The sequence below is a fragment of the Hyla sarda genome, chromosome 7 (genome assembly GCF_029499605.1).
Source record: "Hyla sarda isolate aHylSar1 chromosome 7, aHylSar1.hap1, whole genome shotgun sequence".
NCBI lineage: Eukaryota > Metazoa > Chordata > Amphibia > Anura > Hylidae > Hyla > Hyla sarda.
The window spans coordinates 87,512,642-87,535,472 of record NC_079195.1 but is presented as its reverse complement, the minus strand read 5'-3'; the positions used below and the strand labels follow the sequence as shown (position 1 = coordinate 87,535,472).

The 22,831-nt window shown below is 43.8% G+C and overlaps 1 protein-coding gene across 2 annotated transcripts in view; it reads left to right on the top strand.

Annotated features, from left to right (window-relative positions):
* The window catches only part of TFAM (transcription factor A, mitochondrial), a 30,785-nt gene extending 13,858 nt beyond the window's left edge, over positions 1–16,927 (top strand). Inside the window, exons 4-8 of one of the 2 annotated variants that reach the window (XM_056529953.1) lie at positions 3,821–3,891; positions 5,778–5,927; positions 7,421–7,516; positions 15,584–15,640; positions 16,323–16,927. In XM_056529953.1, coding sequence (XP_056385928.1) covers positions 3,821–3,891; positions 5,778–5,927; positions 7,421–7,516; positions 15,584–15,640; positions 16,323–16,571 — 623 coding nt within the window. In that variant the 3' untranslated portion in view covers positions 16,572–16,927. The remainder of the gene's footprint in view (positions 1–3,820; positions 3,892–5,777; positions 5,928–7,420; positions 7,517–15,583; positions 15,641–16,322) is intronic. The other variant, XM_056529952.1, reaches the window with a different exon arrangement.
* Positions 16,928–22,831: the final 5,904 nt, after the last annotated feature.

Sequence of the window (22,831 nt, the reverse complement as noted above, 5' to 3'; positions counted from 1 at the left end):
TCCTACTGCTTTGTGACAAAACTGATTACCTCACTGCAGGTGGGCAGGTATATCCTGCCAGGGAGGAGCCGACTTTTTTTCCTAGTGTCAAGAGCATATACCCATCAGTTAGGTGTCTCCCAATGAAGACTACGAGAGAGAGATTTTACGGTGAGTACACAAAAATCCTCTTTTTCATGCACCTCTGTTCCAAAAATCTGTCGGACACCTGTGGGGTGTTAATGCTCATTTTACCCCTTATTACATTACATGAGGGGTGAAGTTTCCAAAATGGGGTCACGTGTGGGGGGTCCTTTGTTCTGGCACAATGGGGGCTTTGTAAACACACGTGGCCTTCAATTCCGGACAAATTTTCTCTCCATAATCCTAATGGCGCTCCTTCTCTTCTGAGCATTGTAGTGCACCAGCAGAGCACTTTACATCCACCTATGGGGTATGTTCTTAAAATTTTGGTGGCTTTTTTCCTATTTTCCCTTGTGAAAATGAAAAATTTAGGGTAACACCAGCATTTTAGTGAAAAAATTATTTTTTTCATTTTCCCATCCAACTTTAATGAAAATTCGTCAAACACCTGTGGGGTGTTAAGGCTCACTCTACCCCTTGTTACATTCCGTGAGGGGTGTAGTTTCCAAAATGGGGTCACATGTGGATATTTATTTGCGTTTATGTCAGAACCACTGTAAAATCGGCCACCCCTGTGCAAATCACCATTTTAGGCCTCAAATGTACACAGTGCGCTCTCACTCCTGAGCCTTGTTGTGTGCCCGCAGAGCATTTTAGGCCCATATGTGGGGTATTTCTATACTCAGGAGAAATTGTGTTACAAATTTTGGGGGTCTTTTTTTATTTTTATTTTACCGCTTGTGAAAATAAAAACTATGGGGCAACACCAGCATGTTAGTACAATTTTTTTTTTTTTTTTACACTAACAGGATGGTGTAGCCCCCAACTTTTCCTTTTCATAAGGGGAAAAGGGAGAAAAAGCCCCCCAAAATTTGTAGTGCAATTTCTCCCGAGTACGGAAATACCCCATATGTGGCCCTAAACTGTTTCCATGAAATTCGACAGGGCTCCGAAGTGAGAGGGCTCCATGCGCATTTGAGGACTAAATTAGGGATTACATAGGGGTATTATACGCCAGTGATTCCCAAACAGGTTGCCTCCAGCTGTTGCTAAACTCTCAGCATGCCTGGACAGTCAGCGGCTGTCCGGAAATGCTGGGAGTTGTTGTTTTGCAACAGCTTGAGGCTCCGTTTTGGAAACACTGCCGTACAATACTTTTTCATTTTTATCCGGGGGCGGACCGTGTAAGGGGTGTATATGTAGTGTTTTACCCTTTATTATGTGTTAGTGTAGTGTAGTATTTTTAGGATACATTCGCACTGCCGGAGTTTTACAGTGAGTTTCCCGCTAGGAGTTTGCGCTGTGGCGTAAAATTTGCCGCAGCTCAAACTTCAAGCAGGAAACTTACTGTAAACCCGCCTGTGTGAATGTACCCTGTACAAACCTCCAGCTGTTTCAAAACTACAACTCCCAGCATGTACTGACAGACCGTGCATACTTGGAGTTGTACTTTTGTTACAGCTGGAGGCACACTGGTTGGAAAACCTTCAGTGAGGTTCTGTTACCCAACTCGGTATTTTCCAACCAGTGTGCCTCCAGCTGTTGCAAAACTACAACTCCCAGCATGTACTGACCGCTGTAGGGCATGCTGAGAGATGTAGTTATGGAACACCTGGAGGTACGCAAATACAACTCCCCGCATGCTGAGACAGCTGTTTGGACATGCTGAGATTTGTAGTTTTGCAACATCTGGAGGTCTGGAGGGCTACAGTTTAGAGACCACTGCACAGTGATCTCCAAACTGTGGCCCTCCAGATGTTGCAAAACTACAAATCCCAGCGTGCCCAGACAGCAAACTGCTGTGTGGGCATGCTAGGAGTTGTAGTTTTGCAAGATCTAGAGGGCCACAGAAACCAGTGCACAATGATCTCCAAACTGTAGCCCTCCAGCTGTTGCTAAATTGCAAATCCCATCATACCCACACAGCAAACAGCTGTCTGGGCATGCTGGGGGTTGTAGTTTTGCAACATCTGGAGGGCTACAGTTTAGAGACTACTGTATAGTGGTCTCAAACTGTAGCCCTCCAGATGTTGCTAGGCAACTCACCGGCTTCCATAGGATCCAGGGAGCTGCATCGCCGTCCTCTTCTGCCACCAATCACCGCCGCCGCTCGCTGCCGATGGGTAAGGGGACCTTCGGCGCCGGTCCTCGTCGGTTTCCCCGTATTTTCCAAGTCACCGGAGACCCGTATGACCCAGAATTGCCGCAAATCTCCGGTGTGAATTCACCTGCGATTTGTGACGATCGCCGACACGGGGGGGGGGGGGTCTGATGACCCCCCTGGGCATTTGCGCGGGGTGCCTGTTGATCGACATCCCATGCGGTACGTCATGGGTCCTTAAGTACCAGGGCGTCATGGCTTACCTTTACGGCATGGGTCCTTAACTGGTTAAGTAAAGCCAAGGATGACCTGATCACACAACCTTTTTACAGTTTCTTGATATGTCCTCCGGTTCTTGAGATATGAGGCTCTATAGTTTGTCTGACAATTCAGCGAATCAGGTGATCGGCGGGATTATACAGTTGTGGGGTGTGATTGTTGTACATTGAGGGGTGTGTATGCCTAATACACACCCCTGACTGTATAATCCTCCCCATCACCTGAGTCACTCACATCTGAATGATTACCTGAATTGTCAAAGTATAATTCCTCATATCCCAGGAACAGAAGGGCAGAGCAAGAAACTGTAAAAGGATGTGTGATCAGGTCATCCTAAGCTATTTAACAATAATGCAATCTCATATTTTGGGGGTTAGCCACAGGCCCTCTTTAAAGGAGTATTTTCTACTTGTGGGCAAGTTACCCTAATTGTCAGCTGACTAAGTAGCGTATCCCAGCCAGCACCGCCATGAAAAGCTGCTGGCACGTCCTGGTGTGAATTATTACATGGCTGCATTTTAAATCAAATGTAATAAACAAGCAAGCTAGGTCCTTTATTGCAGGAGCTGTACCCTTCTGGCTAAGGCTGGGTTCACATCACGTTTTCTCCCATACGGGAGCGCATACGGCAGGGTGGGAGCTAAAACCTCGCGCTCCCATGTGCCTTTCTATGCGCTCCCGTATCTAATTCATTTCAGTGAGCCGGCCGGAGTGAAACGTTCAGTCGGCTCATTTTTGTTCCCTATGCGCTTTTATAACCGGACCTAAAACCGTGGTTGACCACAGTTTTAGGTCCGGGGAAAAAGCGCATACGGTGCAAAAATGAGCCGACCGAACGTTTCACTCTGGCTGACTCATTGAAATGAATGACATACGGGAGCGCATAGAAAGGCATACGGGAGCGCAAGGTTTTAGCTCCCACCCTGCCGTATGCGCTCCCGTATGGGAGAAAACATGATGTGAACCAGCCCTAAGAGGGATGCCCATGTTATATCTTCATGCTCTAATAGAGCATACAGGTAGGGGGTGGCTAAAGTTGTTAGTAGGGTATTTGTACGTATTCCCTATTCCTGCTTGGCTGTTGGCTTCCATAGGCTCTGCTAGCTACAGAGCTTCCCCCGTGGAAATTGTTCTGTAACTTGTTTAAGCCGCAGGGAAATTTTACGTATTTGCCATTAAGGAAGTGATCACGATTCCATGTAAGTCGCACAACTTAATAGGTAGCTCTACAGAGAATATATTGCCCCCAATGTTTTACACATGCATTTATTTTCAGAATTTGTACTTGTTATTAATGTTTGTTTATCTTATCTACAGAAGCAAAGTTGACAGAAATTTCTAAAATACTTGCCCTGGAATGGAGAGGACTTTCCGAATCTGCCAGAAAAGTAATAAAGATAATGTAACAAAGCTGATTCCTGTTCCCTTCTATTAATTTACAGCAGTATGGTTGACACTACGGCTGGGCGGTATACTGGTTCATACTGAATGCCAAAAATTTTGTGCTGCACAACATGAATTTTAACCCATACCGCAATACCGGTTTGGCCCCTCCCCCTCGGGAATTAATGTATTATCAGCCCACTGCGCTGTCCCCACATCGGGGAACTAATCCTATGTGACTAGCGAGTTGTGACTAGCGCTGTTCTGTCCCCACCCCCCTCTCCCCTTCCCCCCAATTATCAGCACAGCGCAGCGATGTCCCCATCAGGGTACTACTCACATGTCACCCGCAAGCGTCCTGTTTGTTGTGGCCACTGGCGTTGACACTCTATACCAGTGGTCTTGGACCTCCAGTTGTTACAAAACTACAACTCCCTGCATGCCCGGACAGCCAACGGCTGTCTCGGCATGCTGGGAGTTGTAGTTTTGCAACATCTGGAGGTCCGCAGGTTGAAGACCACTGCTCTATACTGTGCGATATCCCTATGCCCAGGCTACAAAAACTAAACAAAATAAACTTTAACTCACCTCCCGTTGGTCTGGTACCAGCCTCATCTGTTTCCTGGGGACGGGAACGTCTGAGAGCCGTCAGCCTATCACCGGCCGCAGCGATGTTCCGCCTCGGCCGGTGATAGACTGAGCCCACTGTCATGTAAGGAGCCGGCTTCTTACATGACAGTGCGCTCAGCCTATCACTAGCCGAGGCGGAACATCGCTGCGGCCGGTGATAGGCTGACGGCTCTCAGACGTTCCCTTCCTCAGCGTAATGCCGACGTCGGAACATACGTTAAAGTTTACTTGGTTTACCTTTTGCAGCCCGGGCATAGGGATACAGCACAGTATAGTGTGTCAGCGCCGGCGGATGCAACAAACGAGGAGGGCATCTCTTGCGGGTGATATGTGAGTATTTTCCCCGATGGGGATGTGGGCTGATAATTAATATGGCAGGGAGGTTTGCTAGGAGATACCGTTATATACCGTGGAACCGCCAAAAGTTTAAAAAAATACCGCGATACACACATTTGGTCATACCGCCCAGCCCTAGTTGACACTGTGCAGTATGCCCATATTTTATCTCAAAAGTCATGTTTATGCTGGAGAATGTCTACTTGGATTCTAGAGTCACAAAATTAGCATTAATGACCACCAGCAAACATAAAAAGGAGTGTAAAGTAGACACAACTTCACCTCCTGTCTCATCAGTACCTTTCCCCTTTCTCTTGGCTTTATACTGCAGCAATTTTTGTTCATAAAGCATAAGAAGACTTGAAGGTGAATATGTGGAGAGCTAAGCAAAGTACACAGTGCATACATAATTGATCTTGTGTTTTAGTCACTTTTTGTGGCCTATTTGGCAGTTTTGAATAAGTGTCTATAACAAATGAAATAGATGAGTTGTACAATAGATCAGATTTATTGAAAATAAGCACAAAATATTTTTGAAAATAGAAAGCAGCAATGTTGGCAAAAGAAATCCCTAACATGTCTAATGTTGTTTCATTTGTTTCATATCCTACTACATGTTTTTTTGTTTTTTTTTATAACTTGAGTGCAGATTTGCCAATTTAGAACACATGGTACACAGTTATTGGTAAATCTCATCTGTTCTCTTTAAAGCATCAGATTTGTTTTATTTTATTATATCCAATCTTATCCATAACTGCAACATGTACAAAGTCACTTGTGTAGCTGTCCATGCTGTGAGTTATGTTCACATCCTCTTGCAAAAGGGAACAGGTTGAAGACTACTGATCCAAATGAATCCAAATATTGAATACATGTGCTTAGTAATTCACTGTAGTTGGGGTTTTCTTGTTCTGTTTTATTTTAGCCCTATATAGAGGCTGCAAATGAAGAAAGATTGAAATACAAAGATGACGTTCGAAAATACAAAGAGAAGTTGAGTCCCCTGGAACTGGAGCTGTTAAAGGATAAAAGGAAACGAAGGCTGGTGAAGAGAAAGCACATAAGACATAGGAGGGTAAGAGAATGAAAATGATTATTAAAGGGGTACTCCAGTGGAAAACAATTTATTTTTATTTTTTTAATCAACCGGTGACAAAGTTAAACAGATTTGCAAATTACTTTTATTTAAAAATCTTAATCCCTCAAGTACTTATCAGCTGCTGTATTTCCCAGGGGAATTTATTTTATTTTTGAATTTCCTTTCTGTCTGACCACATTGCTCTCTGCTGACACCTCTGTCCATTTCAGGAACTGTCCAGCGTAGGAGCAAATCCCCATAGCAAACCTAGGATAGGTTTGCTATGGGGATTTGCTCCTAAGCTGGAGAGTTCCTGAAATTGACACAGGTGTCAGCAGAGAGCACTGTGGACAGACAGAAAGGAAATACAAAAATAAAAGAACTTCCTCTGTAGAATAAAACAGCTGATAAGTACTGGAAGTGTTAAGATTTTAAATAAAAGGGATTTACAAATCTGTAAATATAGACTTGCATTGAGGGCGCGGGTGTGACGTCACGGGGGGCGGGCCGTGATGTTACGATACTCCGGTCCCTGTATTGCTCCTCATCAGGCACGGAGCAAAGTTCGCTCCGTGCTGCAGATGACAGGGGGTGTGCAGGAGAGATCATGTGGGTTCCCAGCGGTGGGACCCCTGCGATCAGACATCTTATCTCCTATCCTTTGGATAATTTGTCTAGGGGCGGAGTACCCCTTTTAAGGCTATTTTCACACCACATCTTTATACAATATATCAGGGGACTCCTTGATAGATATCTCTGCCAAATATTTATGTGGCATGTGTTGTACTCCCACATTATAAAAAGAACTGTATATCTCATGGTGTTTGTTTTTTGACTGGATCCTGCTCTGTGGAATAGCACAGATGTATTAGCTTTATAATCCAGCAGAAAAATGCAAACACGATGCAAACCACCAGAAAATAGGCCAAAATGACACTTTGCTGGGCTGGTATGGGTGAGTGAGCTCTATGGATATGTTATCTGTATGGGTTATGGGATCTCCTGACTAATATGTCAGACACCAAAAACATAAAAACCTAACAGTCTGATATGGTGAGTGATGTCTCTGTTATCAACACTGTGTAGAACCTTTGTGCTGTACATACTGGTTGCTAGAGAGATACTCTTGTACCCTTTTATTTGAGATTATTGGGCCTCTTTTTATGGTATGTTTATGGCCTAGTGTTCATTGTGACCCAAGGAATTTTTGTCCAATCACTGAAAGACCGCAGTGACCTTCCTTTCACTCCTTCGCATAACGTGTATACTGAATACACAACATTGCCTCATTTTGAATAGATTTTTCTACTCCGCTATTCATAGTTGCTTAAGGATACCGGGAGGTCCTTCTGTTGGCCTCCTTCATCTTCCTCCTTTCAGTATGTTGAATAATAATTGATCAGTCCTGTACGCAGGGGATCTGAAATGTTTAGTCGTTTTTGCCTTCAGTTCTGTGAACAGAACATAACTACTTTTTCCTTTTGTCCCAGGAGTTGACAATGCTTGGAAAACCCAAAGGATCCCGTAATGCTTACAACATTTATATGTCTGAACATTTTCATGAAGCTAAAGGCCCTTCCTTATCGGTATGCACTTACATTGCAGTGTTTTTTGCTTGCTTGTTTCTGTTGCAGTACCATAAATTATTGTTTTGTGATCCATTGATGATTCTCTTTTGCTCTAGAATTAACTGTTCATAGGTAATTGGGGATTTGTAGATCAGCAGTTTACCTAAAGGTTCAGCCAAACCAGGAGCACATTTAGTAGGATAATACCGTCTTTATCGGCGTATAACACGCACTTTTAAAACTTAAATTTAAGGCAATAAGTCTTCTGGTCACTGATTTAAAGCGGCTGCTTGTTAAATGGGCACTGTCACCAACTTTATTTTTTGATATGTTGTAGTACTTATGTACTACAACATATATCTAATATACTTTTATTTATTTATTTTTTCATTAAAAAGGTTTAATTTACATTTAAAAACCGGCTACTGAAAAAGGACTGATTTTGGAGTGTCAATCAGTCCTTTTTCAGTTAGGCTGCACTCGCTCCCTGCCTGTCAATCAGACAGGCGGGAGCGAGCGCATTGGCTCCCCGGCAACTGGCTGGGAGGCCACTCCCCCCGAACATCGCCGCCGCTGTCCCTGCACGCCCACTGCCGGACTCTGCAGTAACTGCAAGTGTAATGAGGGAACGGGGTATGCGGGGCGGGGGGGGGAGGGAATGGGCTAGTGCCGTAGCGGGGGCGGAGGTGGAATGGGCTAGCAAGAAAAAAAAAAATAGGATGGTGGGAGCTACCCTTTAAGTATTAGCAGCACGGCTGCGGCCACTTTAAATCGGTGACCAGCAGCGTCTCCTCCCCGCTCTGGAAAACTGTCACTTGTTTTCTCCCGCACTATCCACAGGTACTGGTGGATAGTGCGGGAGACGCTGATTAAAATGAGCCCTACCTTGTCTGGATCTACCCTACCTTTTACTCAGCATCTCCCGCACTATCCACCAGTACCTATGGATCGTGCGGGAGAAAACAAGTGACAGTTTTACTTTTCATTTTCCCTACCTCCCCCCTCCCTCATCATTCCCCCTTTCCCCCGCTTTTCATAATTTTGTTTATTTTCCTTACCTGGCTGCGCTTGGGCAGGTCAGGCGGAGGGTCTTGCGAGCTGCTCTCAGTGACGTCCTCTGCCGGCTTCTCTGCGCGGCATCAGTGACGTCACTTTTCATTTCCTGTAGTCGCCGCTGAAAAGTGACATCCCTGATGCCACGCAGAGAAGCCGGGATAGGATGTCACTCATCAAGACAGCCGATAGGACGTCAGCCCGCAAGACAGCCGAAGCGCAGCCAGGTAAGGAAAGTGGAAGAATAGTGGTCTTCAACCTGCGGACCTCCAGATGTTGCAAAACTACAACGCCCAGCATGCTCGGACAGCCGTTGGCTGTCCAGGCATTCTGGGACTTGTAGTTTTGCAACATCTGGAGGTCCGCAGGTTGAAGACCACATGATGGGGGGATGATGAGACAGGGGGAAATGATGAGGGGGGAATGATGGGGGACATGATGAGAGAGGGTGGGGGGATGATGAGACAGGGGGAAATGATGGGCGGCATGATGAGACGGTGGGGGATGATGAGATGGGGAAATGATATGGGGGGCATGAGACAGGGTGGAGGATGATGAGACGGTGGGGGATGATCAGGGGGGGAATGATGGGAGGGCATGATGAGACAGGGTGGGGGATGATGAGACAGGGGGAAATGATGGTGGGGGAGGCACTAAATGCTTAATGTCTGTATGGCTAGTGGTGGTCTATGACGGGGAAATGATGAGATATGGGTGGTGATGAGAGGGGTAAATGTGGCACAGAGACTGATAAAAGGCACTGGAGGGGACGGGACCAAACTGAGGTGCAGAAGAAAAAGAAGTTGGGGGGATGATGTGGCATTTAGTCAGTCATTTATTTTACATTTTATTTTTTTTACTTTTCCCTGTTAAAATGGGGGTGCGTGTTATACGCCGATAAATACGGTATATCCAGAAATGAGAACCTCTAACCCCTTAAGGACCAGGCCATTTTATACCTTAAGGAGCGTTTTTTGCAATTCTGACCACTGTCACTTTAAACATTAATAACTCTGGAATGCTTTTAGTTATCATCCTGATTCCGAGATTGTTTTTTCGTGACATATTCTACTTTAACTTAGTGGTAAAATTTTACGGTAACTTGCATCCTTTCTTGGTGAAAAATCCCAAAATTTGATGAAAAAAATGAAAATTTAGCATTTTTCTAACTTTGAAGCTCTCTGCTTGTAAGGAAAATGGATATTCAAAATATATTTTTTTTAGGTTCACATATACAATATGTCTACTTTATGTTTGCATCATAAAATGTATGAGTTTTTACTTTTGGAAGACACCAGAGGGCTTCAAAGTTCAGCAGCAATTTGGAAATTTTTCACAAAATTTTCAAACTCACTATTTTTCAGGGACCAGTTCAGTTTTGAAGTGGATTTGAAGGGTCTTCATATTAGAAATACCCCATAAAAGACCCCATTATAAAAACTACACCCCCTAAAGTATTCAAAAAAACATTCAGTAAGTGTATTAACCCTTTAGGTGTTTCACAGGAATAGCAGCAAAGTGAAGGAGAAAATTCAAAATCTTCATTTTTTACACTCGAATGTTCTTGTAGACCCAATTTTTGAATTTTTGCAAGGGGTAAAAAGGAGAAAATTTTTACTTGTATTTTAAACCCAATTTCTCTTGAGTAAGCACATACCTCATATGTCTATGTAAAGTGTTCGGCGGACGCAGTAGAGGGCTCAGAAGGGAAGGAGCGTCAAATGGTTTTTGGGGGGCATGTCACCTTTAGGAAGCCCCTATGGTGCCAGGACAGCAAAAAAAAACACATGGCATACCATTTTGGAAACTAGACCCCTCAGGGAACGTAACAAGGGGTAAAGTGAACCTTAATACCCTACAGGTGATTCACGACTTTTGCATATGTAAAAAAAATATATATTTTTTTTACCTAAAATGCTTGGTTTCCCAAAAATTTTACATTTTTAAAAAGCGTAATAGTGGAAAATACCCCCCAAAATTTGAAGCCCAATTTCTCCCGATTCAGAAAACACCCCATATGGGGGGTGAAAAGTGCTCTGCTGGCGCACTACAGGTCTCAGAAGAGAAGGAGTCACATTTGGCTTTTTGAAAGCAAATTTTGCTCTGGGGGCATGCCGCATTTAGGAAGCCCCTATGGTGCCAGGACAGCAAAAAAAAAAACACATGGCATACCATTTTGGAAACTAGACCCCTCGGGGAACGTAACAAGGGGTAATTTGAACCTTAATACCCTACAGGTGTTTCACGACTTTTGCATATGTAAAAAAATATATATATTTTTTTACCTAAAATGCTTGTTTTCCCAAAAATTTTACATTTTTTAAAAGGGTAATAGCAGAAAATACCCCCCAAAATTTGTTAGGCAATTTCTCCCGAGTACGGCGATACCCCATATGTGGCCCTAAACTGTTGCCTTGAAATACGACAGGACTCCAAAGTGAGAGCGCCATGCGCATTTGAGGCCTAAATTAGGGACTTGCATAGGGGTGGACATAGGGGTATTCTACGCCAGTGATTCCCAAACAGGGTGCCTCCAGCTGTTGTAAAACTCCCAGCATGCCTGGACAGTCAACGGCTATCTGGCAATACTGGGAGTAGTTGTTTTGCAACAGCTGGAGGCTCCGTTTTGGAAACAGTGGCGTACCAGACGTTTTTCATTTTTATTGGGGAGGGGGGTTGTATAGGGGTATGTGTATATGTAGTGTTTTTTACTTTTTATTTTATTTTGTGTTAGTGTAGTGTAGTGTTTTTAGGGTACAGTCACACGGGCGGGGGTTCACAGTAGTTTCTCGCTGGCAGTTTTGAGCTGCGGCAGAAAATTTGACGCAGCTCAAACTTGCAGCCGGATACTTACTGTAATCCTCCGCCCATGTGAGTGTACCCTGTACGTTCACATTGGGGGGGGGGGGGGGGAAATCCAGCTGTTGCAAAACTACAACTCCCAGAATGTACGGTTTATCAGTGCATGCTGGGAGTTGTAGTTTTGCAACCGCTGGAGGCTCCGTTTTGGAAACAGTGGCGTACCAGACGTTTTTCATTTTTATTGGGGAGGGGGGCTGTGTAGGGGTATGTGTATATGTAGTGTTTTTTACTTTTTATTTTATTGTGTTAGTGTAGTGTTTTTAGGGTACAGTCGCACGGGCGGGGGTTCACAGTAGTTTCTCGCTGGCAGTTTGAGCTGCGGCAGAAATTTTGCCGCACCTCAAACTTGCAGCCGGATACTTATTGTAATCCTCCGCCCATGTGAGTGTACCCTGTACGTTCACATTGGGGGGGGGGGAAATCCAGCTGTTGCAAAACTACAACTCCCAGAATGTACGGTCTATCAGTGCATGCTGGGAGTTGTAGTTTTGCAACAGCTGGAGGCACACTGGTTGTGAAACACCAAGTTTGGTAACAAACTCAGTGTTTTGCAACCAGTGTGCCTTCAGCTGTTGCAAAAGCTACAACCCCCAGCATGTACGGACAGCGGAAGGGCATGCTGGGTGTTGTAGTTATGCAACAGCTGGAGGCATACTACTTTGGCTGGGGATGCTGGGGATTGTAGTTATGCAACAGCTGGAGACACACTGGTTTGCTACTTAACTAAGTGTGCCTTCAGCTGTTGCAAAACTACAACTCTCAGCAGTCACCGACAGCCAACGGGCATGCTGGGAGTTGTAGTTATGCAACCACCAGATGCACCACTACAACTCCCAGCATGCACTTTAGCTGATTGTGCAAGCTGGGAGTTGTAGTTACACAACAGCTGAAGGTACACTTTTTCATAGAAAGAATGCGCCTCCAGCTGTTGCAAAACTACAAGTCCCAGCATGCCCATAAGGGAATGCTGGGAGTTGTGGTGGTCTGCCTCCTGCTGTTGCATAACTACAGCTCCCAGCATGCCCTTTTTGCATGCTGGGAGCTGTTGCTAAGCAACAGCAGGAGGCTGTCACTCACCTCCAACGATCCTCGCTGCACCAGGTCAGTCCCTCGTCGTCGTCGCCGCAGCCGCTGCTCCTGGGGCCCCGATCCCAACAGGGGCGCCGGGGATCGGGGTCCCCAGTACCCGGGGTGCACGTCCCGCACCCGCTCACGTCCTCCAGAAGAGGTGCAGAGCGGGTTGCGGGAGTGACACCCGCAGCAGGCGCCCTGATTGGTCTGCCGGTAATCCGGCCGACGAATCAGGGCGATCGTGAGGTGGCACCAGTGCCACCTCACCCCTGCTGCCTCTGGCTGTTCGGGGCCGTCAGAGACGGCCCCGATCAGCCAATAATTCCGGGTCACTGGAGACCCGATTGACCCGGAATCCGCCGCAGATCGCTGGACTGAATTGTCCAGCGATCTGCGGCCACCGCCGACATGGGGGGTCATAATGACCCCTCTGGGCGATATGCCCCGATGCCTGCTGAACGATTTCAGCAGGCATCGGGCACCGGCTCCGCTCCAGATGGTTGCGGGGGGCCGGTAAAACACATGACGTTCTCATACGTCATGTGTCCTTAAGGACTCGGAAATGGAGACGTATGAGAACGTCATGTGTCCGTAAGGGGCTAAATAAGTGCACAGTTCCTTGACTCTTACTTGTAAACCTATTTAGGCAGTATGCACAGTTGCCTAGCTTTTCTTCAGTTGGCGGTCCTGAGGAGCCAGTGTCATACTGTCAATACTTGCAGACTTTTTTTTAACTTTCTAGCAAGCCTGTGTTTTGATATGTAGCAGTGTCTCTAATATCTTTTCATTTTATATCTGGATCTGTTACTCATACTTTTAGTCATTCTTCTGTAATTGTGGTATTGTCACTCATTAAAGCTTAAATAGGTCCTCCGCTGCTCAGCATTTGGAACAAACTTTTTGGAACGCTGGAGCCGGCGCCGAGAGCTTGTGACTTCATAGCCCTCGCCCCTCATGATGTCAAGACTCGCCCCCTCAATGCAAGTCTATGGGAGGGGGCGTAACAGCCCCTTACAGTACTTATTTCTCATCCATTTGTAAAATCATTAACACACATATGCATATGATCTTGTCTGATCCTCAATTCCAGAGTGTTAAAAAATCAGGCTGCAAATGCATAGCAAAACGAGCACCCACGATCGGTGTCCCCCAGTCTATTTTTCAGTTCTCGTCCTTCGTCCTCTACATGGCTATCTTACCCTGGTTCATACAGATGCGGACACAATAGATGTCTTTGTTGCACGGTCATGCATGTAACCAGATCTTTTACTACTTTTACTAATAATACCTTCTCCATTAAACAATATATTAATTGTAACACCACATATGTGATATACCTGGTTTCATGCATGACCTGTCGCCTACAATACGTCGGCTGTACGACTAATCCATTGAAGGTAAGGCTCCGCAAGCATCTGTCAGATATCCCTCACTTCTGTTCAAAAATCGTCTCTGCAGTATCAAAGTACTTCGCTGAGATACACCAAGGCATTTTCTCTTCCCTTCAGTTCACCGCTATTGAAAGGGTTAATCCATCAAGGAGAGGTGGAGACCATAGACAGAAATTATTGAACAGAGAAATATTTTGGATTCTAAAACGCTCAACCCGTGTACCGCTCGGCTTAAACGAACGCCAGGATGTTATACTTCATTATTAAGTGAATATTTTCTTCACATTATTATATTTATCTATTCTCATGAATTAGGCTATATTGTTCCCTTGAGTAGCGTTTTTAATTCCCATCAGTCTGGGTCCAACTCCTTATTACTGTATTTCTCTTTCCCCTGCTTAGTTTTCTCTATCGGTCTCTCTCCAGTGATACACGTTCTCTCTCCAGTGATACACGTTCTCTCTCCAGTGATACACGGTCTCTCTCCAGTGATACACGTTCTCTCTCCAGTGATACACGTTCTCTCTCCAGTGATACACGTTCTCTCTCCAGTGATACACGTTCTCTCTCCAGTGATACACGTTCTCTCTCCAGTGATACACGTTCTCTCTCCAGTGATACACGTTCTCTCTCCAGTGATACACGTTCTCTCTCCAGTGATACACGTTCTCTCTCCAGTGATACACGTTCTCTCTCCAGTGATACACGTTCTCTCTCCAGTGATACACGTTCTCTCTCCAGTGATACACGTTCTCTCTCCAGTGATACACGTTCTCTCTCCAGTGATACACGTTCTCTCTCCAGTGATACACGTTCTCTCTCCAGTGATACACGTTCTCTCTCCAGTGATACACGTTCTCTCTCCAGTGATACACGTTCTCTCTCCAGTGATACACGTTCTCTCTCCAGTGATACACGTTCTCTCTCCAACTATATTTATATGTATATTTTTTTTTAAAAGAAAAAAACTGTTCTATATACGGTATGTGTATAGATACTATACCAATTTTCTTCTCTACTATATATTTCTGGCATGTAAAATTGGGGTTACTTGTCTCCATACGTTTTTTGGTTTTAATCCATTCTTCTCACATGTATTAGTTTTTAACCTGGCTATAATACCATCTGCCTATGTATTTCATATCTTGTGAACATCATGAAGTTTGGAAGGAGTTAAATGTCACCTGTGCTTCAGATGGGATTGCTCCACCTATATATATCCATGTTTCCTTTCTATATGATGTATGACTAAGAGCGCTTGATGCTTGAAACGCGTAACCTCCCTTTTGTTCCTGTTTATGTCCTAAATAAGCAGATTTTATTTGCATCAAGAGCTGGATCCTACCTTCTTGTTTTTCATGTTTACCCTGGACTCCATGCTGAGTTCTAAACATGCTTTTACCTTTCCGATGCATTGTAACAAACCTAACAGCTATGTTAGTGCTACTTGGTCGGGGCTAGATCTGAATGTAACAAAAATATAAACTTATGAAAATACTTGTACATACTCAGAATGGAGGATTGTGGCAAAGGATTTTGCTAAAACAGTAATGAGCGCAAAGTAGCAATAAGAATAATGTATTTATGTAGCACACACAGATTCTGCAGTGCTGCATGCTTAAATGGAAATAAACATGGGAATAAATATAGGAATAATTTTTATAGCGCAGTTAAATTGTTCTCTACTGATATCTGCTTTTGTATTCAGGGAAAGATGAAGAGTCTCCATGAAGACTGGAATAGACTGCCTCACTCACAAAAACAGGTAAAAGAGGTTTTTCTAGTATACCTGTAAGGCTGCCATCACTTTCAGCCAGAACTGTATTCAAAAGAAATGGTAACTGCTCATTTCTCATAGATCCACTTATGTCTTTGGCTCAAAAGCTTCTGGAGCTGTTTTCCACACAAAAAAGACCCCTGGTTGTGTAAAAATAAAAGATAAACCATTCTCGCCCGGACCCTGGTAGTTTGTTTCTAAATAATTTGTGCAGGAAATATCTGCTTGGTCAATTTAAACCATGGTGCTCTCTGCTGACACCTCTGTCCTTGTCAGGAACTGTTCAGAGCAGGAGAGGTTTGCTATGGGGATTTGCTCCTGTTCTGGACAGTTCCTGACACGGACAGAGGTGTCAGCAGAGAACACTGTGGTCAGACTGAAAGAGCTACACAACTTCCTCTGTAGTATACATCAGCTGATAATTTCTGGAAGGATTAGGTTTTATAAATAGAAGTAATTTACAAATATGTTTAACTTTCTGGCATCAGTTATTTAAAAAAAAAAAAAAAAAGTTTTCCACCGGAGTACCCCTTTAAGAGGTTTAAGGATCATACAACTTGCTTTGCAGTACCATAGGCTTCAGAATGATTGTGCACGATCATGGAGCAGACATTTTTGACCACTTTGGTCTTCTCTATTTGATATACACAATGTGCATGTTTTCTTACAGATGTATATACAGTTGGCTCAAGATGACAAGATCAGGTATGAAAATGAAATGAAGGCTTGGGAGGAGCAGATGATTGAAATTGGGAGAGAAGACCTTATACGACTTAAAGCAAGAAAGCGACTTCTAAAAGATGCAGCAGTGATGCATAAGGCAAAATCTAAAAAGCATCTGCCAAAGAAGACTGTCAAAAAGATAACTAAACCGGCAAAAGAAGGGGTAAAGTCTGACAAATTAAAGAATGAAGAGTAGTACATGACATGGTTAACTGTATATTTATGCCAAGCAGACAGCCTTATGGCCCCTAAGTGAAAATGATAGATCCATGCTCCAGGATTGCCTTATCGGGATGGCCATGACGTGGCATGTGATTGTAAGGACATTTCTGCCCTGAATAATGTTGTTTCAGGATATTTTTGATTCGCCCTGGCCTAGGGGGACTGTCCTATTGTCCACAAGTTCATAACTCCATCCATTTCAACAACTTTGTTGGTCAGTTTAAATAATGTTCAATGTTGGCTTCTCCTGCTATTATTAATCTGATACTTATCAGTGGTTGAAATTATAATTTTTTTTTTTTTATATTGAGACAAAAATAAATGTATTCTAAATCTTTAATTCGTCCACAGATGGTGCTAAAGCATTGCTGTCACTTAAATAAACTTTTGACCTGTCTCACAGACATGTCAAAAGTTTAGATCAGTCGGGTCTCAATGCTGAGGACCCTCTATGATCTATAAATATAGCTTGGTGAAAACCGGCAGCAACACTCTTAAAGGGGTACTCCGCCCCTAGGCATCTTATCCCCAAAGGATATGAGATAAGATGTCTGATAGTGGGGGTCCCGCCGCTAGGAACCCCCGCGATCTCTATTCAGCACCTGGCGTTCGTTTAGAATGCTGGGTGGGGTCCGTGATGTCACATCCCCACCCTTTTGCGATATCATGCCACGCCCCCTCAATGCAAGTATTGCCTATACTTGCATTGAGGGGGCGTGGCGTGACGTCACGAGTGGCCTTGTCAGTGACGTCACGACCCCTGCAACTGGCTCCAAGCGTTCAGAACACAATGTTCCAAATGCTGGGGCAGTGGAGTAGCCCTTTAACTTCCAGCTCAGTATGTGGAGCCTGTCTCCTGCAATCAGTCTGCTGACGGTCTCCTGTATTCTTCATATTAATGAACTATGGGATAAGGTGGCAAGACACATCAAGTTCCCCAAAAGCATGTGGAAAAATGTGTTATGGTCTAATGAAACCAAGGTTGAACTTTTTTGCCATAATTCTAATCGGTATGTTTGGCTTAGAAACTGCACATCACCAAAAAGCACCACACCTACAGAGAAGCATGGTGTTGGCTGCATCATGCTTTGGGGCTGGAACCAAGGCCATAGTCAAGGTGGAGGGAATTGTGAATATTTATAAATACTAGGGATAGACCGATTTTTTTTAATTTTTTTTTTAGGGCCGATACCGATAATCTGTGACCTTTCAGGCTGATAGCCGATGATTTATACCAATATTCCGGTATAAGTTATCCGCTATTTAACCCAACCCCCACCCCGGGAACTGCAGAAGCCGCTGCAGATCAATGATTTAGAGTGGGCGCTTTAAATCAATGAACTGCAGCAGCTTTTGCTGGGCCAGAGACCGCCGCCGCCACCACCCGATTCTCTCCCCCTGCCTGTCCTGGGGTCCTCCCTAGTCCAACCACCACTGCTGCCCCATTGCCTCCCCCATCCCCGGTTTTATAATTACCTGTTCCCGGGGTCTGCGCTACTTCTGGCTCCGGTGGCTTCCTGAGCGCTCACTGTGTGCACTGACGGTAGACGTCGCGTTGAGGACGTCACTCGTCATAGCGCTGCGCAGCATGCAGGACGCCACAGGAGCAAGAAGTAGCGTGGACCCGGGAACAGGTAATTATAAGACCGAGGATGGGGGGGGGCAATGGGGCAGCGGCGGCCTCTGGCCGGGGAGGGGGGCGGGGCATTATTGGCATATCTGCCAAACTGATAATCGGTCGATGCCTACTAAATACTAGGCAATTTTGTCACAAAATCTTTAGGCGTCCTTTACAAAGATGAAGTTCACCTTTCAGCAGGACAATGCCCCAAAGCACACATCCAAATCCACAAAAGCAGGGGTTCACTAGAAGAACATTAAAGGTGGAAAAAGTTCTGACATGATTTATCTTTTGTCTTATTGTTTAGCATCCCAAGAACTGGGCATTTTAACGGGTGTGTAGACTTTTTGGCTGGTATTGATCATTGTAGGTGTAAGTGAAGCATTTTTCTACACCTTTTTGTGTGTGCTGATAATGTGTAGGAGCACCAAATATATTATATGGTCACAGAGAATTTGATACATTTTGTACAGGTACATATTTTCTGAAATTTCTCTCTTCACTTACACCAAAAAGCTAAGTCTGGGCTGGTGTAGTTTTGGAGACTTTTTAGTGGCTTTGTGCCTTTTTTGCGCCTTCTCTCAAAAAGGCACAGTTCATAAAACCCTTCCATGTCAGGTGTATTGCCAAAATCAGTGGATTACAACTCAAAATGAGCACAAATGATAGATAGATGAGAGATGTCGGCCTTTATGACTACTGTATGGTCTGAACACATATGGAGTGCTATAATGCCTGTAATCACTTTTGGCACCAAAAAGGGCCCATACCTTCTGATGCATTGGTCACTTATTCTGATCTCACCCATTGCATGTCCACCTTAACATTGTCAACTGCTGTAATAAGGGTAGTAATATAAGCGCTACATATAATTCACAAAAAGACCTGGAGGTGGTGCCATTGACACACACAAAGCATACGTCTGCAATTGTGATGGACAGTGACTCAGATTTAACATCAGGTTACTTGATGTCTTGTAGCAGGGAGAACTCTTAAACATGCCATACTAGTGTTTTCCAACCAGGCATGCTGAAAGTTGTAGTTTTAGTTGGAGGCATCCTGGTTGGAAAACAATGTCCTACACACAGGCCTTTGAAAGGAGACATGGTAGGAAGCATGGCCACAGAAAAGTTTCTAAAAGTCAGTATTTGTTCCATAAGCTTTCCAAGATCTTAAATAATGGACTTTGAGATTTATGGTCTCTATTCAGAATAGGCCATCAATATTAGATCGCTGAGGGTCCAACTAATGGCATTCCCATTGATCAGCTGTTTGTTTGCTGGACACAGCTTGTATTTATAACTCACTACAGCTTCTTTCTTTTGGGACAGAGCTATAAAACCAGGCACAGCTGCTATTGGTAAACAATGAAGGGTATGCAGTGCTTGTTTTTTCACAAGTGATTGGTAAAGGTGACGAAAGTTGGACCCCCACCCATAATCATATTGGTGGCCCATTTTAACGATAGGTTATCAATTTTCAAATTATACTTTATAAGAGGGTAATGTGACCTATTTATTCTGCATATTTGCAGTCAGGAAGGAATTTTTCCCCGGTGTAGGGCAATTGGCATTAGCCTAATGAGGGTTTCTTTTTCCTTCCTCTGGATCAACACAGCACACCAACAAAGAACTTTATGGGTTCTTGTCGTCTTTCAACCTTATGACGTATGTAACTTTCCCATATTCCTCCAACCCCTAGATATGTTTCTAGATTCTTATGAGCCATGAATTTAATTGAAAGTGCAGCAAGTGCTTTAAGTACAGCAAGGCTCTAGTATGTAAGTGTTCATCTAAGCTATGTATTACATGTATCATTGGCTGAAAGGATGGTTTTCTTGGCTCATAGCTGCATGCCAGAGATGACTATAACATATTTGAGAAGAGCCAATATCTTAATGCACAATGGGATTCTGCTTGAACAAAATGCTCGTGTGACCTATTACATCATGTGAATTGGCTTCAATGATCTGGTATTTTGAGCAATCAGTTTATCAATTTACAGAAGCCAAATACAATACACATCCATTCAGGTCTAAATATCTTAATATTACTAAATATTTCCATGAAATTTATACACTCTCAGACTTGTCCTACCCCTGAACCTCTTTGGGATTTTACAGAATCTGCAGGTTTACCAGAAGTGGCAGAATAAACATTCTCCTTTTGTGTGTCACCTGGTCTCACCTGTAAGTCTAGAAGATATAGCGGACTATATAAGTTCACCGAAGTGGAGTGAAGATGAGGTGATAACACTCACTGACCAACACCTATGCCAGTCGTAGCCAGACTTGCCTCTAGCCCCCATTCTGGCTGCCGCCACTTAAGCAGCAACATTCTGATCTGCCACTTCAACAAAGAAGGGGCTGCGGGGACCAGAGTTGATGCGCACAGGCACGTCTGTTAGAAGATGTCAGCCATTGACATCAGCTGACAGCAACATCCATCCCCCTGCGTGGCGAAGAGGAGCAGAAGGTAGGTAACTTCAGTGGGGGTTGTACATGGTCTGCTGCTGCTGCTACTACTACTACTATTATTTAAGAGGGGGCTGCTGCTACTACTACTACTATTATTATTATGAAATAGGGGGACTGCTGCTACTACTACTGGAGGGGAGGCTGCTACATGTATTTCTTAGTTTTTATGTATGTGTGTCTCTTGTGGTTCTCAAACATCTAAGTCTATAGAATGTGGCTCTTATGTTGAGCTAGTTTGGCCACATCTGACCTATGTTGTCTGCTATTTAAAACTTTAATAAGTAACTGGACCTTACAATAGCTGATCTAGAAGACAGATCTCCAACAGGTAACATTTGGTTTTTGAGCTTCTCTGAAGGGATTGTTGCCAGAATTGTCCAAAAAATGTTATCCATCTGGATTCAGGGCTAATTTCTTCTGAAAGTTTTGCTCCAAAATTCTTATTGTGAAAAGAGCTCATAGTCCAGTAAAGACAGCTTGATATTTCTACTCAACCCTAGTTTATTACATTTTTGTGTACAAAGTACAGAGATATTGTTGTAAAGAAAGGACGAGATATGCATGATTTACAATGTCATGGTTTCAGGATTTTTCTTTTACTTTAATACTCAATACCTACTGGTAAAAAAAACAAAAACAGGAGTGCCCTCACCGATGCTGCAGGCTCCAGGTCTATGTAGCTCCTCCTCCTAGTTGCTGCTGTCATACTGCTTCCTCGGTATGGACTACTGGTCACTAGGGTGTGCGTACCTGCTCTCCTGAATTTAAAGGACCAGTGCACTACAACTAAATCTATATAAGGCAGCTCTATCTACTACTTGCTTCCTTAGTATTGTGGTTCCTTGTGTCCATTTGTGAAGGTGTTGTGTTCTTGATCCTATTCTCCTGTGTATTGACTAGTGCCAGGGTCATTGGTTCTGTTTCTGCCTTACCCATCCAGTACCACACCTTTGCTCCTGTTGCCATCCTAAATTGTTGAACCGTTACACACACATGTGGAGACACCTGGCACTTACTAGCTTTCACATCCTGGAGCGGGATAAAGGGTGAAGACCTAGTTGGTACTTAGGGGGAGATTCATCAAAACCTTTGCAGAAAAAGGTGGCCATAGCAACCAATCAGATCGCTCCTTTCATTTTTAACAAGTCCTCTGAAAAATGAAAGAAGCCATCTGATTGGTTGCTGTGGGCAACTGGTCAACTTTTTCTCAGCACAGGTCTTGATGAATCTCCCCCTTAGACTCTACTCCTGGGCATGGCCTAAAGCCAACCTGTTTGGTAGCACAGTAGGTGCACACCGGTTATCTGTTACAGAAGTGAAAAAGTAACAGGTACCCTGAAGGTTCCAAAGACATATTTAAATTAGAATTACAGTGGTTAATTTATAGTACATTTTGACTTATATTCCCCATGGGTACAGAGGGAGAAAAACAAATGAACAATCACAAAATAGAAACAAATGAAAAAAAAAAAAAAAGCATGTTTTAGTATCTGGCACTAATCGGTAAAAGAAATAAATGTAGTTGAACGTTTACTTTAAAGGTCATATGCCACCTGGGAAAGGACCACCAAATAGCCAACACTTTTTAGATACAGGATACTAGTCATACCTGTAGTTATGTATACTGTGTCTCTAATCTTGAATACTTACACCAATAAAAGGCATTTTATTGAATGATCTGGGGCCACGCTTCTTTGGCACTTCAAGGCTGTAATAAAGTGCATTGGCATATAAGCTGCAGATTTATGGCAGACTTTGACTTGGGTATTGAAGTTAATTGAGAAAATCCACAACAAATTAGCAGCATATCCACCATTTGAGAACTGGGGGATTGCAACAAGTCACTCAACCTTTGCTAGGGAATTAAAAAAAACGGATAAGAGCAGTAAAATACATTTTTGCGCAGGCTATAGAAAAATGTAGATACAACTCCGTGGCCAAGCATCCCTTGCATGTTACCTGTGGACGGTAAATTCCTTACAGTGAGTGTAATGGAGTCCAGAAGCACAAATGGTGCCAAAGATTTTTTTTTTCTGTAAGCAGCTAGATGTAGTCTCCGGAGCACTCAGGTACAGGCAGTGGAAAAAACACTTTCATCAGTAAATACTTTTCATGTCATTTGATATGTTGGAATGCT